At 34.9% G+C, this 15,803-nt stretch overlaps 1 protein-coding gene across 2 annotated transcripts in view; it reads right to left on the bottom strand.

The window, feature by feature from the left end:
* The window catches only part of CACNA2D1 (calcium voltage-gated channel auxiliary subunit alpha2delta 1), a 335,419-nt gene that overhangs the window by 6,064 nt on the left and 313,552 nt on the right, over nt 1-15,803 (bottom strand). The window contains exons 28-39 of one of the 2 annotated variants that reach the window (XM_072326871.1): nt 15,503-15,606; nt 14,199-14,285; nt 13,772-13,839; nt 12,414-12,452; nt 11,195-11,266; nt 10,431-10,583; nt 10,292-10,344; nt 8,117-8,172; nt 7,843-7,972; nt 6,485-6,597; nt 3,629-3,711; nt 2,009-2,169 (exon numbers count right to left, since the gene is read on the bottom strand). In XM_072326871.1, coding sequence (XP_072182972.1) covers nt 2,038-2,169; nt 3,629-3,711; nt 6,485-6,597; nt 7,843-7,972; nt 8,117-8,172; nt 10,292-10,344; nt 10,431-10,583; nt 11,195-11,266; nt 12,414-12,452; nt 13,772-13,839; nt 14,199-14,285; nt 15,503-15,606 — 1,090 coding nt within the window. In that variant the 3' untranslated portion in view covers nt 2,009-2,037. Of the gene's footprint in view, nt 1-2,008; nt 2,170-3,628; nt 3,712-6,484; nt 6,598-7,842; nt 7,973-8,116; nt 8,173-10,291; nt 10,345-10,430; nt 10,584-11,194; nt 11,267-12,413; nt 12,453-13,771; nt 13,840-14,198; nt 14,286-15,502; nt 15,607-15,803 lie in introns of those variants that run through there. The other variant, XM_072326869.1, reaches the window with a different exon arrangement.

The following is a 15,803-nucleotide window of genomic DNA, read 5'->3' as shown; positions in this document are numbered from 1 at the left end:
TCTGTCTTGAAAAGTTAATGGACTAGTTATACTGACTATAAATAAAAAAAAAGATACCAGTTGAAGATCTTCTAATCTGACCTTTCATACCAAATGATTACAATCTTTTGTAAACTAGTATTTATCATAAACCCTTTAGTTGCATGAAAAACACCTCAGCTTGTATTCAAGAGTCTTTTCAAGTTTCAGTGCATGGTATTTTGTGAACATTGTTACCTTCCTTTGTCTGGACTACCACGTGATACTGCCCAAGCTATGCAGCAGCCTATGTATAGATCAGGGATACAGCAAATTTCATCAAGGCATATACAGTTTTCTGGGGTGCTAATCAGCCTCACAGCTCCCACTGATGCCCTGGAGCTAATGGAAGTAAGGCATTCTCAGAATGGCCTAACAATCTAACAATTTCTTATCTACCCTCTTTATTCAAAGGCATGCAAAGAAAACCAGTAAGAGCAAGCTATTCAAGGAATGATAAAGACTATTTTGTTGTTCTTTTTTTTTTTTTTTTTTTTTCTTTTTTTCTTTTTTTTTTCTTTTTCTTTTTTTGATAATTAAAAACAACAACAACAACAAAAAACTAAAACTGATCAGCCATTTTATGTGTTGTGTGCTGGCTTCAGTGACTTTAATTAATGCCCCACAAGAAAATGTTACCATAATCACAAGTTCCTTAGAAACAGAGTGGAGGAACAAAATTACTTTTTTAACTTTTTGCTGCCAGAAGTCTATCAGCTAAAATGATACTTCTTCATGAGTTTCCAACTACAAAGTTTTTGTCTGCCCTTTTGAGCAGAAAGATCATTACGGGCATAAAGAACTCAGCTCAAGGTGAACCTCTGTCTAACGTACATTAGACTGTAACTTTTTAATTAAAATAAGGTTACTTACAGAGCAAATTGCACAAGTAAAAATATGAGATGTTAATCTAGATGTGAATGTGAAATACCGCTGCCTTGGGGGAAGGGACTTTTACCCTTTCTTACAACCTTCAGCTATCTCTGTGCAATCTGGATAAAAATTAGATAATTTAAATATTCGGAATGAAACTTCAGATTTACTCCATTAACAGCTGCTAAAGAGAACTTTAAAGTTTTGTTCACTGATGTTCAAGTAACATTAACTGAATCTTCCCCCAAGTATAAAGAGAATATGCATCATTACAAGAACAAGTGGATTATTCTGTTACAATTTTTTTATATTCTACTACTACTTGTCAGCTGGCTTTACTTTGATACCTATGTTAGTATCTCCCTCTAGTGGTTTTCTGAGTAATATTATTGATCAGACACCCTGGTAGCACACAAGCTCAACATTAATCTTATTCTCATTAGATAAGTAGATCTTTTTGCATACGTCACCCTCACAGTAGTGGAAATGCTCACATCATTAAACACAATGCAGTCAAAAATTCCAGGATTTTGATTATTAACTGGAAAGTCTGCACTAGGTCAACATGCAGTATTCATGTATTTCATTCAAAGAACAAAACTTTGTCTATGTTAATTAGGTAACAAATACATTTAGGTCATAAAAAGTTAAAAACATGAATTTGCTGAATCCAGCATTTAATCAAATGAACACACACTGTTGCCATCTATCATTAACATTTTTGTTAGCTTGAATGAGGTGAAAACTTCCATACACAGAGCACTTGTCCTTGGTATCCTCAAGAACAGCTTTATTTTCACAGGTATCACAGTCTCTTCTGATTACCTTGTACCTTTGTTTACTTCTTTGCAGAAAACATTCTTTTACTTTATTTTAACAGGGGCAAGGGAAAAATATTTTGAAGAGAATGACAAAGACTCATTTGGTACATGTAAAGTCTCGAGAAGGCAACTATATAAGACCAAAAGGTTTCTGTGTCCGTGTATTTGCTATGGGAGAGGTCTCCCACTTCCCTAACTCTGATTTATAAGGCTTTAAGTAGAGTCTTTTTCATATTATTGCAATAGTAATTTGCTCCAGACTGCAGCTTATGGGACCTGCTTCATTCTGTTTGCTTACTACTAGAAAAAGTCTCCTATTTTTTTTTTAAAGCCAAGAACGAAACAAAAAATTAGAGAAAGTAACTGACCATCCACACCACATGAAAACTTGCAGAAAAATGAAGATAGGAGCAGACGTCATGGCAGAGGCACGACTCGTTGTGCATATAGGCTGATCCTATTAATAACGGGCAAAGTAGCAAGTAGAGGAAAAGAAAGAAAACACAGAAAAAAAGACATACAAGATGAGATATCATGCAGTTTGCTGGCAGTTAGCAGAGTTAATGTGAAAGCATCCACCCAAGAGCAAGAGATTCACAGCGAATTTTGCAAATGAACTTAACCAAAACAATCCACTGTTACAAAACACATGACTTACACACTGATTAGCACATCAAGCTAGTGAGCAAGAATTGTACTTTCACACATGATAGTAGAAAGGATATGGAATTTACAATGGACAAATATTTTTAGTATGATTTTTCAGCTATGTTGGTCTCTAAGAAAACTTCTTTATTTAAATTAAATGTTGCTACTAGAAAAATGCATTGAAAGAATAGAATATTGTCTGGATTTATTTATTTATTTATTTTATAGAAATCTCAACCATTGTGGCTTCTTGGATCCTTGGATGAAAACCTGGTACCCAGTAGTTAAAATCATCTAACTTCATCAGAAGTGTCAAATAATCTTTCCTTTGCAAAAAATGGTAAAAAGGATTACAAACGCATTTTAAAATATAGTTTTATGTAATGGCAACTATTTTCCTGGTCAATACTCTCTGTCTTGCAACTTATTCAGAATATTACGAACTAAATTTGTTCTTTTTCACAAAGTATTTTGAAGGAGAGATTATATTCAAAATAAATAATATGTGTGGCACAGTTAACATTTTTTCCTTTGAAACTACAATTATGTATATAGTACAAGGAGAACTAAAGCATCATAGCTTTTCAGATTTCAGAAAAGAAATGCAGTGTTCTACTTGTTAAGAATTTGACCTAAGGTCAATATACACTTGCAGAATTTCTAAGAAAAACATAATTCCAAACCAAATGTTTTTAACTGCATAGCAACACTACAAATGATATTTGGAAATACTATTATAAAAATACCAGTTAATAACAGGAATATCATCTGTTTGCTAAATTCACAAACACAGACAAACCACCTCTCTTCATGGAAGTGGTTGAATGAGCCGTTTAAGAGCCGTTTGGATGTGGTACTCAGGTATATGATTTAGTAGAGGGTTTTTAGAGTTAGGGTACTGGTTAGGCTGTGGTTGGACTTGATGATCTTCAAGGTCTTTTCCAACCTGGGTAATTCTATGACTCTGATTCTATGATTCATAGCACTGTACTCAGCCCATCTGTTTTATCCTTGCTGAGATTACTTTTGGGAATCATGTGTGAAAGTACTATAGTTATAGGAAAGGTAGATAAGAAAGCAGCTGTTAATTTTATGTCAATCATGGGATACTTGAAATAGTGTGACTATGGTCTAGAGTGAACAGTATGTTTAGTGATAGATAGATTAGAAGGCAAAAAGGAGCATATAAATACAATTTTCCCTGCCCTCCTAGAACAACTCTACAACTGATCTGAAGATACACTAAAGTGTTGCGAGTTCAGTTTTACCTGTTTGGCTTCATCAAAACAGACATCGGGACCTTTTCTGTATCTGGGCTGTTTGACCATTTCACAAGGATTTGGCCCTTCATCTGTGCCTCTGGTTAAGGAGCACATCTGTATTTTGAGCTTTGTACATAACCAGAATTAATATTCTGTTTTTACTTTTGTGGACAAGTTTTACTCAGATAGCACTGCAATTGAAATCAGCAGTCACAAAGGGAGAAAGAAAACCAAATAAAATCAAACGAACATCCCAGTAAAATAGACATCAACTATCTTTTGTAATGGATACTGCTTTAAAAAAAAAGTTTTCTTGACTTTTAAAAATTAGTAAATTTAGAATAATATGCAAAAAATAAAGGATGCTTCTATTACTATTGCATAAATATTACAGAAATCATTTGACAAAGTGGGAAACCTGTTGTAATTGTGTATGCTACTACTGAGTTATTTGGGCTGAAAATGAATAAGCACAGTAATAGAGAGGAAGTCCATCTTGAAAGGTAATGTTATATACCAATTGAAGATTGTAGTGAAGGTTGTGGCAGTAATGCCATGGCCTACAAGAACTACTTATTTTACTATACCTATATCACCCCAAATGTCATAGAAAACATCAATAGTAAATGTGAGGTAGTGCATTGGTTTATGTCTCTGAAACTCATATTTGCTGATATTTAAGCACAAATACTATACTTCACTTTAACCACAGACTAAAAAGATACATAAATCATTGCAGAGAACTAGAAAGGCATTAATACAATGAAAACTGTCTTCTGTTGAACCTCCTGATATTACCATTCAGTGTTAATTTTTTTTTGTTTGTTTTTGTGGGGTTTTTGTATTTTTGTTTTTTTAATCATTTCCCTTGTGGGTAGTACACACAATAAGCTAGAGGGTTTTTGTTTTGTTTGTTTGTTTGTTTTTAACACTGAGCACCAAAAATGTGTACCTAATTTACTAGACCTAATGCAAACTTGAAGCAATCCTATTCATGCACTGCTGTGGCGTACTACAGCAGATTCACTGCACCAAGAGGAGATGATCAAAAGAAGAGAAGGCAAGAAGACAGGGAATTTATTCCTACAGCTATTTCTGTCTTCATTCAGATGTTATCAGACTCCTCTCTCCTCTGTGGGGGCCCAGGTGAAAAGGAAGTTGAAACATAGAAGAACTCTACAAGACCACGTGTACAAGCAAAGCTGTACCAGCCAGAAGGGATCAGCCTAATAATATCCATCTGAATAACACCTAAAGGTCATTCTGCCTATTTGTGTGATGTTATGCTACATCTGCATTTCACAATGTACCTCAGTTATAGAAAAGAGAAGATATTCTAGTACTGCATAGTTGAAATAAAGGATAAAATAGTTCATTTAGTCAATATAAGCCCACCCATCTGCTCTGACTGCAATTTGAGGTCACTTACTGCCCTCTGAAAGGTTGGATTCCCACTGGGAAATGCACATAATGTGCCTATTTCCCATCAAACCTATTCTGTTTTCTATAGCATGTCTTATCCATAAATTCAGACAGTGGCAATAGTTAATCAAACTGTCATGGACTAAAGCCAATTAGAGTATTAGGCTGTGTTTACATAGTTCTGTGACATAAGTATTGCTTCCACTCCAGTGTAACTTCCTCTTTCTGATCAAGCATAGATGGAATTCCCATTTTATGAATGTTGGAATGAACACAATGTTTGTGTTAAAGAAATACAGTCATTTCTACCATCATTTGTTTTTATTTCAGATATGGAAGTAGGCTGTCTCAACCAACTTCCTGACATGGAAAAAGGTATATATATATATTTCTATTCTGTCATAATAATATACTATGATTATTCTCTGCCAAATTTCTCCTAGCCTGTATTTCCTGTATTTCTATCACAATTATCTACCTGTACCTAGTGGAGTGAACACAGAGGGCCAAAGTTTCACGTTAGAACAACTTTTCACTAGATTTTTTTTTCAGTGCATGCACTGTAAGGACTTTGCTTGGCAGGTACATCCTGTATCTCCAGCCAGATCTGAAGAATTTCCACGATAGCAGCTGGAAAACTCTAGCTTTGATGATTAAAGCAGATTCCATAAGTAGTTTGTAGTTCTTATCTGCACTAAGTACACGATTAAGTGCCTCAGTCACTTTGCCTGAGTGTTGCAGGCATCAGTGCAGCATTCAGCTTTTAACAACCAAGCCATCTTATCTTGGTGTTACCCTTCTTTGTTGCTTCTCTAGACAGATATTCCTTTGCCTTTTCTTAAGACTGAACAAGCTTGGGTGTCTCAGGCTCCCTTCCCACAGCCTGCACTCCAGCGGCCAGTTGCTTTGGTGGTCCTTCACTGGGCTTGCTGCACTACATCAGTAATGTACTGAGGAATTCAAGCCTGTACAAAATACTCCAGGTGCAGTCTCGTAAGTGTTTATGAGATGGGAAGGATCACCATGTGACCTGCCCCTTTTATTGCTAGGCATACTGCCAACTGATGTTCAATTTCTTCTCTGTCATGAACCTCAAGGCATTTTCTGCAGAGCTGTTTCTCATCACTCAACCCCTCGATTGTCTACTTGCATGCCATTATTTTGTCTTAGATCCAAGACTCTGCACCTTTTTCATTATGCTCCTCTAAGCCTATTTCCACTTAGGTCCTCTCAAACAACAGCTTTGCTCTCTACCTCAAGATCTGCTGCTTCAGATTATTTGTGTTGTTGCCCACAGATATCTGCTGTTTCAGGTACTCCAGTGGCAACCATACTACTAACATATACACAAACAAACAGTTATTTTCCAATTATAGTGCAGTATGTCGTAGACAGAAAAATCAATTCACATCAGTAAATTACTTGATTTTAAAAGGATACCCGGCTTCTCTGCTTGCATCAGTGGCTTTGGATCACAGGAGCGGCACAGCAGTTGGCTGTCACTAATAATGAATACTAGATTGGTATTTGAAATCTTCTCTGCATGATAAAGTCTGGAAAAAAAGTCAACCATAAGCTATGTTTAAATGAAACAAGGAAAACTGTATTTGAGAACATAAATTATCAGAATAAAATGTAATCCTGCTTCTCAGAATCAAACTGCCTTCTCTTTTCTGTTAATGAACATCAGGAACATTAATGACAAATTTTGTAATCTTTTTGACATTTTCATGATTTCTTCTTTCAGCTAGACTTATTGGTGGGAAAAAAAAAAGAAAAAAGAAAAAGAAGAAGAAAAGAAAGAGTATAACACAGAAGGCCTTTAACTGATTTATCAGCTAGCTCTGTGCTTCTAAAGTAGTAGCAGAACTGAGAAAAAAACTTTGGTTCAGCATCAGTTGTTCTCCTTGGCACCACTGAAAAAAAAATACAAATAAAAAGACACACATAAACTTACCTAAAAATGGAAGATAAACCAATTTAGGGTAATTTGTTATTTATAAGTAATTGAAGAGGTGGAATTATATCTTTAAGCTATAGATACTAAACATATGATTGTATCTGGACGTTTTCAAGGAAAAAAAAATCATGTTTTCCTGGCTTTATAACAATAACATATCCATCATTGTTAGAAACACATTAATTATTTGCCTTAAAACAGCACTAGCTTCACTTATCCTTTTTTATACTGTTGGTCTTTCCAGATTGCTAAGTGAACACTAAGTGTGCTAAGTGAAGCACACAATTGCACTGAATGGGATACCTGTGCATGGAGAATATCACATCTTTGATTTCATCTATTTTTTAACATCTGCTTATGAATTTTAAATCGAGTAATCCTGCTGTTAAAAAAACTTCAAATGTCTACAGTACGTGTGCAAGGTTGGGCATTTCTTTTCATTTCTTTTGAGGGGTGAGGCTGACAGTGCAGCCTAGTCCTTAGAAGATGTATTTAGACAAAATATATTTCCAAGCCTTCTGACAATACCCTCTAGAACCAATGAGTGCTGAAGTTAATACAATCTGTAACAGCTCTTAAATCAGCAGTACTATTAAGAAGAAGGTATATTTGAAGATAAATTATGTAATCTTCTTGACTTCAAGCATTAAATTCAAATTCATTCTAAGCAAATACAAAGTGAATTCAGTTTATTAATGTACTGCCTATTTACCTCTACACTTCATGAAAGTCTCATGTAGTTAAACTCAGATACATTTTTATTAATGCAATTATGTCTTTAACTTTTTCATAAAAAACAAATATCAAAAAGCTATGGTTAACATTGAAGATGGTCTACCTTGAACAGTTGATGCAGTCTACAATCCCAATAAAAGATTTATCATCATTTTCAAAGAAATACTGAGTTTGCTCAGTGATACAACTTGTTTTAGGCAGAGCAGTAGAAAAATCATCATCTTCCATATCAGCTGCCAGAAAGAGGAACAAAAATAAATAAATAAAGACATTTTTAAAGATGTGGACAAAATGAGGAGATCCAAAATATGGCCCCCAACCTAGACTCTTACCTTCAGTTCACTCAAAGTTGACTCTCTAATATTCTCTTGACTTACCTGCCTCAAGGAAACGTGGGAATGTCAAGCTCAAAAACAGCTGCTGTAAGATAGACCTGAACACAGAAAGACAATGGTTATTTGCATTTTGCTGTGTCCTTAAAAACTACTCAATCAAGAACAAGTAATAGCAGAATCATCACAGCTTATCATGCTTTTGTCAGTTATTAACACTGTGCTTGTATACACTTCACAGTTTGATTCTTTTTCTTTTCATTTTCTTCCATGTCTTCTTTCACACTAATTTTTCATTTCATTGTTGAGATTTGCTATCACTTGTGCCCATAACGCACATAATGGAAATGTTAACATGCCATACATGTCTTCCTTTTATCTCTCTGCAGGAGGTGGAAGAGGCATGGGGGTGTTCTTCCAGCACTCAAACCAACCAGAACTCCTTCTGAACACACTCATGGAAAAAAAAAAACAAAAAACTCCTGAATTAGATACTTTACACTGATTAGGGCTCATTAAATTATCAGGAGATTAACACTGGTATAGTACAAACATAGTAAAAAATTATGACTTTAACAATTGACTTTTAAAATCATCTCTGTTCCTGCTCTTGAGGTATGGAATATATTTTTTTCCTTGATGCTGTCAAAACACTTAAAGAGATGCGTATACTTCAGAATTATTTTTCATTATTATGATCACATTTCTCTTATGTCATTTACTTGAAGCAAGTACAGACTTGTCACATAGTCAGCTCACTTCCCTTCTTACTGACCTCCCAAAATAGGAGTAGCTATATTCACATTCCCAGTTTCTCTGCCTCTGTTTAAACCTTGAAGCTGTACCTTTCTACAGTCATGTTTTAGGTTTGTTTCTAACTATAATGTGATGAGCAGTCCTGATCTTACTACATCTGACTGTTATGCAGAAGGAAGAGACTGCATAATTTTACTCAAGGGTCTTTTCCTTTTCTCCTAAATCAGTGTGGTCTACATGTAACAAAACTGAATCTGCCTGTCATGTTTCTACTCAAGTCAGTGCATGAAGGGGATCTGGATTCACTTCCATACCTCTGTGCCTTCAATCATCATCAGCTGGAGGGTGCACCAATCGTCATGGATGGGAAGAAACCTACCGCTATTCAATAGTGATTGGAATTTCCTAACAGAAAGTCTAGCCCTATATAACAGATTACCACAGAACTGAATGAGAATGAATGAAACAGGCAGCCTAGGAAAACTGCAAATTCTAAGTTAAAAGAGCATGAAGGAGAAACAATATGAACTCTCTTAACACTGATATAAACCATATAAATTTCTGAAAATTATTATTCACTTTTTTATCCCACATTGTTTCCAGAAACATTATCGTTTTCCTCAGCCTCATTCTCTTATTTCTCTGCATTTGCTTTTGCCAGGTGCCTCATTTAATCCATTTTTTGTCGGGCCCTTTCACTTTGCTTGCTTAATGGCCTTCTCTGCCTGCTCATGACCTAGATTCCATTAAAAATATGTTCACAGAAAGAACTATCATGTGGTACTTTCAAGTTAAACATCACACAAAATAAACCCCAGGTCTAAATTGAGTCCAGACCACAGAGTCTGATTTGAACATTGATAAACTAAAGTTTCTGTGTTTGAGAAGAGCTTAAGTTTCTCCTCTGGATTATTGCCCATCTCCAGTTTTTTATATTCACTGTTGTTCAAGAAAACCAAGATTTTAGCCGTTGCTATTATCAAAATGTAACCAAAAATTAAAAACAACATGCAACCTGTTTCAGTGCCTCACCATCCTCATATTGAATAATTTCTTCTTTAGTTTGAATTTAACCCCTTATAGATTAAAAACTTTAGCCCTTGTTTTATCACTACACTCCCTAATAAAGAGTCTCTCCCTGTTGTTCCCTATTCACAGCTGTCAATCAGACTTAGATTGTTAATCCTAATTTATTTGTTGAAGCTGACTTTGTAGATTTAGAGTATGCGGACACGAAACATGGCAAGAGTAGTTTGGACTTGTCTGCTGACACATCACTTGACTGTTGACAGATCAAAGGTGTTTGGAGACATAATCAAGAACTTTCACCATGAGAAATGATCAGAAAGTAAGTTCAGAAAATTTTTTCTGGGTAAAATAAATAAATAAATAAATGACTAATAGTCTTAACATCCTGAATAATTCCAGTTTTGACATAAAGATTTCCTACACACTTGTACTTACCAGGCAGCTGCTGAAGCCCACCATCCTAGATGCAAAATATCTGCTATTGTAGGCTGTGAAAAAAGAACAAGATTATTATTTATATAAACAATTGCACACTTTTAAAGAAATGTCAATTGCCTCATAAGGTACTACTGACCACATAAGCTGAACGAAGTCCAGCTCCTTGCTTTGGTTCTTCTTCAGGATCACAGACTGATTGATAGTCATATGACTTGTTAAAGGCATACAGTGACATGTTAATTAAATTTCTCATCAAGCCAGGGTCAATTTCACCAAAGAATCTTCCAATCTGATGAAGAAGAACATATGGAGATAAGTTAAAGTCTTACCAAGTAGTTTTCGTACAGGTAAGTTAACAATGCTGTTTCTTTTCGTTATTTTTTCTCTAGGGAAACTCATTCAAATGTCCCATCTATGATTTTATTTCTTCTTGAAAATAACTGTTTCAATAGCTTGATTGAGAACTCCAGTCAGGAAGTTATCATTAAATACACTACTACTTAATTAGACTACCACAGTAAGAAGAGAAAGGCATGTGGATGCCATACTGCTTGCCCACGTTTTATTCATCCATCAGTAGACCTATCATTCTAAAAGCAGAGCACAAAGAACACTGGCAGAAGTGTAGCACCTTGTACCATAAATAAAATTATGAATAATGTTAACAAAATAGCCGAATAGATGGAAATCCCCCCCTTTTTTTTTCTCCTGCCCCCCACCCCCCGAAGTGTATATTACTTTCTGAACAAGTCTTTAAAACTTTGATGGGCACTGCAAATATATTAGAAAAAAAAATTATATATTGCAGTATTAGGGTAAGCTGAGAAATAAATGCTACTTTTTTATTGTAAAATGTCCCCCTGTTGTGTTTCAATTACAGTACTAAAAAAATATTCATACCTGTTGGGTATATTCATCCCGATTTGACATCAGAAGAAATCCACCATCATCAAGGATAACACAGTCCACATGCTATTATAATAAAGTAAAATATGTTCTGTAGAAATTATTTTTCAAGTGAACACTATGTGAGAAACGTTTTTATTCTATACTTCAGTAATATCTTCAAATTTATGTGGCTAAATCAAAACCTCATAGCCAAGGGCCAATATTATGCTAAAATATGCATTATCACAGAATCACAGAATCACAGAATGATCTGGATTGGAAGGGACCTCAAGGATCATGAAGTTCCAACCCCCCTGCCTGGCAGGGCCACCAAACTTCCACATTATCAGCATTATAAAAGTTTTAAGAGATCAGAAGCTTCTTTGTGGCTTAACTGCATTGAAGTTGTTTTGTAAATACTTATTTACAGCTGTAAGAGTGCTATATCCATATTAAATTGGATGATAATAGAACCTGAACTCACAGTAAGGAAATACAACTTGAAGTGTGCTTTCAGCTACACGTAAAATCTTTTACATGTATTTTCAGCCTCTACAAGTAAAGGACCTAAGGGCATAATCTGAGCTTGCTATTTGAGATTAATTTCACATTTTTTGTATATTTCATGCTTGCATATTTAGTTCCTTCCAGGACCTTGTCAGATGCAGGACTGGGAAGCCCACTGGTTCCCTGTATTCTTTGAGCCCCTTTCAATTGGAGATTAAGGAGAAAGAGGTGAGGCCCAGAGTACCCTTTTTCAATGTAACACCTCCATTTAAAATTCTAACTCCACAAAAGATCTCAGAGAAGACCTTAACAGAGAAAGCTTTTAAGCACATGGCAAAATCTGATACTGCAAGAGTTGCTGAAAATCTATTCTTCTGTGTGCCAGCAGAGTTATGGGATTCCCAAATCCTAAATGGACAGGAAAAAGAGTAAAGGAGGATGACTAATCATTGTTGAAAGGTATATCACTTACTCTGCTGCTTTTCAGTTTGCATTTACCTATTTCTCTAAGGTAAGGTATTCCTCTATATACTTTTTCTTCTTTTCTTTTTTTCTGACTTGTATTCTCAGCTTTTGCTCCCTCCTCTTTTATTTTTTTCCTCAAGACAAAAATCACTGTCTCATTTTCGAAACTCAAATCTTCAAATAATATCACAAAAGAATAATGCTCAATGCATCATTTTTCATTGTCTTACATATATTTATAAAGTGAATAAATTCTTACCATACTGTTTCTTTCACAGCCACAGATTTCACTGTTGCACTAAAAAACAGATGGACAGCAATCTTCACAAAAATGTTTCATAAAAAATGATATTTTGCAGTGAAATTTATCAATCAAGACAAGAAATGATGTGATTTTTTATATCTGTACATTAACCTACTTTAGGGGTACTATGTGAGTGTGTTATGTGAGAAGCATATCAAAACAATCTGCATTCAGTAACTATTAACATCACAATCACTGCCATCTTTCACAGCTCCTCTGGTCCATTTTCCTTTTTGAGACTGCTCACAGTATTAAAGATAAATAACTTCTTTCTTTTACAGTTTGAAGGACAAGATTACAGGGTTGTGAATATAAAATACAAGGGAAAGAACATGTGTATGCCTGTATTTTGAGTATGTCAAGAAAGCCTAGAAAACACGATGCCAAGTATTTCTTTTTGACAGACTGCTTCCCCAGTCTCAAAGTACAGAAATGTCATCTGACAAAGGAAGCCTACCATCTCCACTTCGCTTTAATTACTTGCACATTTCTCTTTTTCTTGCAGTATGTGAGTACATACACACACAACTGCTTCCTTGCATTATGTCCTAAGCAAAACAACCAGCAGATAATGGCACAGTTACTCATGTCAAACACATTATGAAATGTTATTCATTGTGCTTTTCTTTAAGTGTTCTGACAATGCATTTGCCTACCACTGAACTACAGCTCTAATACCTACAATGACCATAGACGCCGATTCCCTTAATATACAACCAATCAAAACTGCCTCATCCAGTTGTTCTGTAACTATCTCCATTTTATACCTCTCTTTTACCAGTGCACTACATAATTGTTTACCTTGTCACTCAATTTTTGCTTTTCTCCTTCACACTTAAACATAGACATGAGAAATGAAAGGGCTGAAATGCTGTGACGTTGATTGCAATATAAATCTTTAATGCTTACATTTTCAATGCTTACACTTCCTCCACATTAAGTAATTAAAAAAATAATAATTAAAAACAAAACAAAACAAAACACCCTTTTTTCCTTTTGGGTGGGGGGGGGAAATTATTTTGCAGGTTTTATTCACTAATAGAGAATGATCGTAGTAAGCCGCCTGCAGGCTAGAGTATGACATTTCTCTTTGTCTTTATCCATGTTCTATAATTATGAAAGCAAGACACGTACAAAATACAGCCTGTTTCAACATAGATGTATTTTGTGCATTTGGATGATTTAAATACCACAACTACTTGGCAACTACGCATCAGTGTGACTTTGGCACAAAAAAAGCTGTTAGACTTATTTGCATCTGAAACTTTGAGAAATGAACATAAAGTTCAAAAAAGACTTGGTCAATTGCTTACCAGGCTCTTGATTGTGTTTGTTGTGAAATTTTCCATCCATCTGTTTGCATCAATTTTTATCCCAACAACTAACAAGAAATACATGAAAGACATTTTAGTAAAATGAACCAGAAAAAAAGGTAACTGTAGAATTCTAAGAAGAGGGAAAAACTGTAAGAGCATCTAAATTATTAAACTGGAAAAGGAAAAAATATGAGTTTTGCTCAGTTGTCTGACCACCAACATCCTTCATGAGACTAACAAATTTAAGTACTCTTTCTCAAACAGAGCCCAATTTCTGGCTTGATTTCCACTACTAAGATTAAAAGCCTTAGAGAATAAGAGTACTATAGAAATTGAAACTCCTTTGAAATTGCCATTAAAATTTAATGTTGATTATTAACAAAGTTACTCCTGTATTTAGAGTTTTAGCACCATTTTAGCTTACCTGCAGGTTTCAGAAGTTTTCCATTAATTGTTATTTCCACTGCCTTGCTTACCATAATACCTGATTCATAGCTATTGGCACCGCTTTCTGACAGTATGTTTGGGGGAAGAAAGAAAGAATTAGAGTGAGATATAAATTTCTTCTTCTGTAATTGATGTTAAAGATGGTTCAAATACTAAGAATAAATCAAAGAATCTAAATAAACATTGCATTTCTCACCTGTAGTTGCTCAGACAACTAGCACCTAGATGACTAAGAGAAATACTACTCTTTTTTAACTTCATTCATGCTTGGTACATGATCTTTGCACAAAGTCACTGTAGCCTCTCTTCTAGAAACAGCCATGATAATATTTCATATGTGAGCAGTTCTGTTAAAACTAGGATTACAGCCAAAGATTTTATCCTGCTGCTGTCTGTGTTTTTCAATACAGAGTATACTAGCACCACTCACTAACTGACAATTACTACTCTGACAGACTTCAGCCTGTTTTCAACACTGCCTAGTATGAAAAAGCAAGTTAAAAGTACATTACCTGGAGCTCTTTGAGGAACAACAAAGGCTTCAGGGAATTTATTTAATTACCTTGTTAACATTTTATAGAGAAAAGATGTAATAAATACATGTGAAATAACAGCAATAAAAGGTCCCATATGTTTAAAAGGGGGAGTATGTCATTTGTAGTAGCATCTGCTTTTAGATCAGCTTGGCAAGGTTAATGCTGCTTATCAGTAACAAGCACTTACTATTGTGCTCGTACAGGTTTCAAATATCACAGTATTTTAGATGAACTATTTTTGGTTAGTAACAGTGATTTTAGAAACGGATTTTTTTTTTTTTTTTTTTTTTTTTACCAAAAAAGATTAGTTTAAGCTGCAGTTCAGTGGACAGTTGTAGACTCCAGATACCGGCTCCACTAGATCTGAGGAAATATACAGAACTCAGCTCAAGTATGTCTTTTAAAGTGGTGTTATTCCTCAGTTTTAAATAATTCTACCAAAGCATCTTTGGAAACCATTTTCCCAGTCTAATAAATTAAAAACAAATGCACTGTTTATCATCTCAGATTTGATAAATTTTTGCATACAGGGCCATCAATGTAGATGACAAATTATTATGTCCCTTGTTAAGTGCTTTTCCAGCTATCTTTTCCTTAAAAATAGGTGACATCCCAGGATGTTTTCCTTTTCCAAATGTTACAATTGCAACCTTTTTCACTGAGCTCAACAGGAACAGGAAACTTCCAGAAATATTCTAATACTGCACTAGCTTATCTCTGGACTTTCAGAACGGAGATGACTTACTGTTGTAGTATGGAGCTGTGAAAATGTAGTTGTCATTATCTAAACTCCGTTTATAGAAACTGACTTCATAAGTTTCCGCATTTTCCAACCAATCTTCTCCTGCCCTAATCACAAAAAAATAGCAATCAATAAAAACAAAAAAATATGGTTAGCATCTCATTAAAGCTGTGCTGCACAGGGTTTTGCTGTTGTTTTCATTTGTTTTAATATTTCACAGTTGTAAATAAAGTGAGATTCACTTATAAAGTTCTCAGACTTCATTATTTTTAGCTAGTGAAGTGCCAGAAATAACTAGTAAAAC

The sequence above is a fragment of the Excalfactoria chinensis genome, chromosome 1, assembly GCF_039878825.1.
Source record: "Excalfactoria chinensis isolate bCotChi1 chromosome 1, bCotChi1.hap2, whole genome shotgun sequence".
In the NCBI taxonomy this organism is placed as follows: Eukaryota; Metazoa; Chordata; class Aves; order Galliformes; family Phasianidae; genus Excalfactoria; species Excalfactoria chinensis.
Note: the sequence above shows the minus strand (reverse complement) of the source record. Positions and strands in the feature narration are given on the sequence as shown.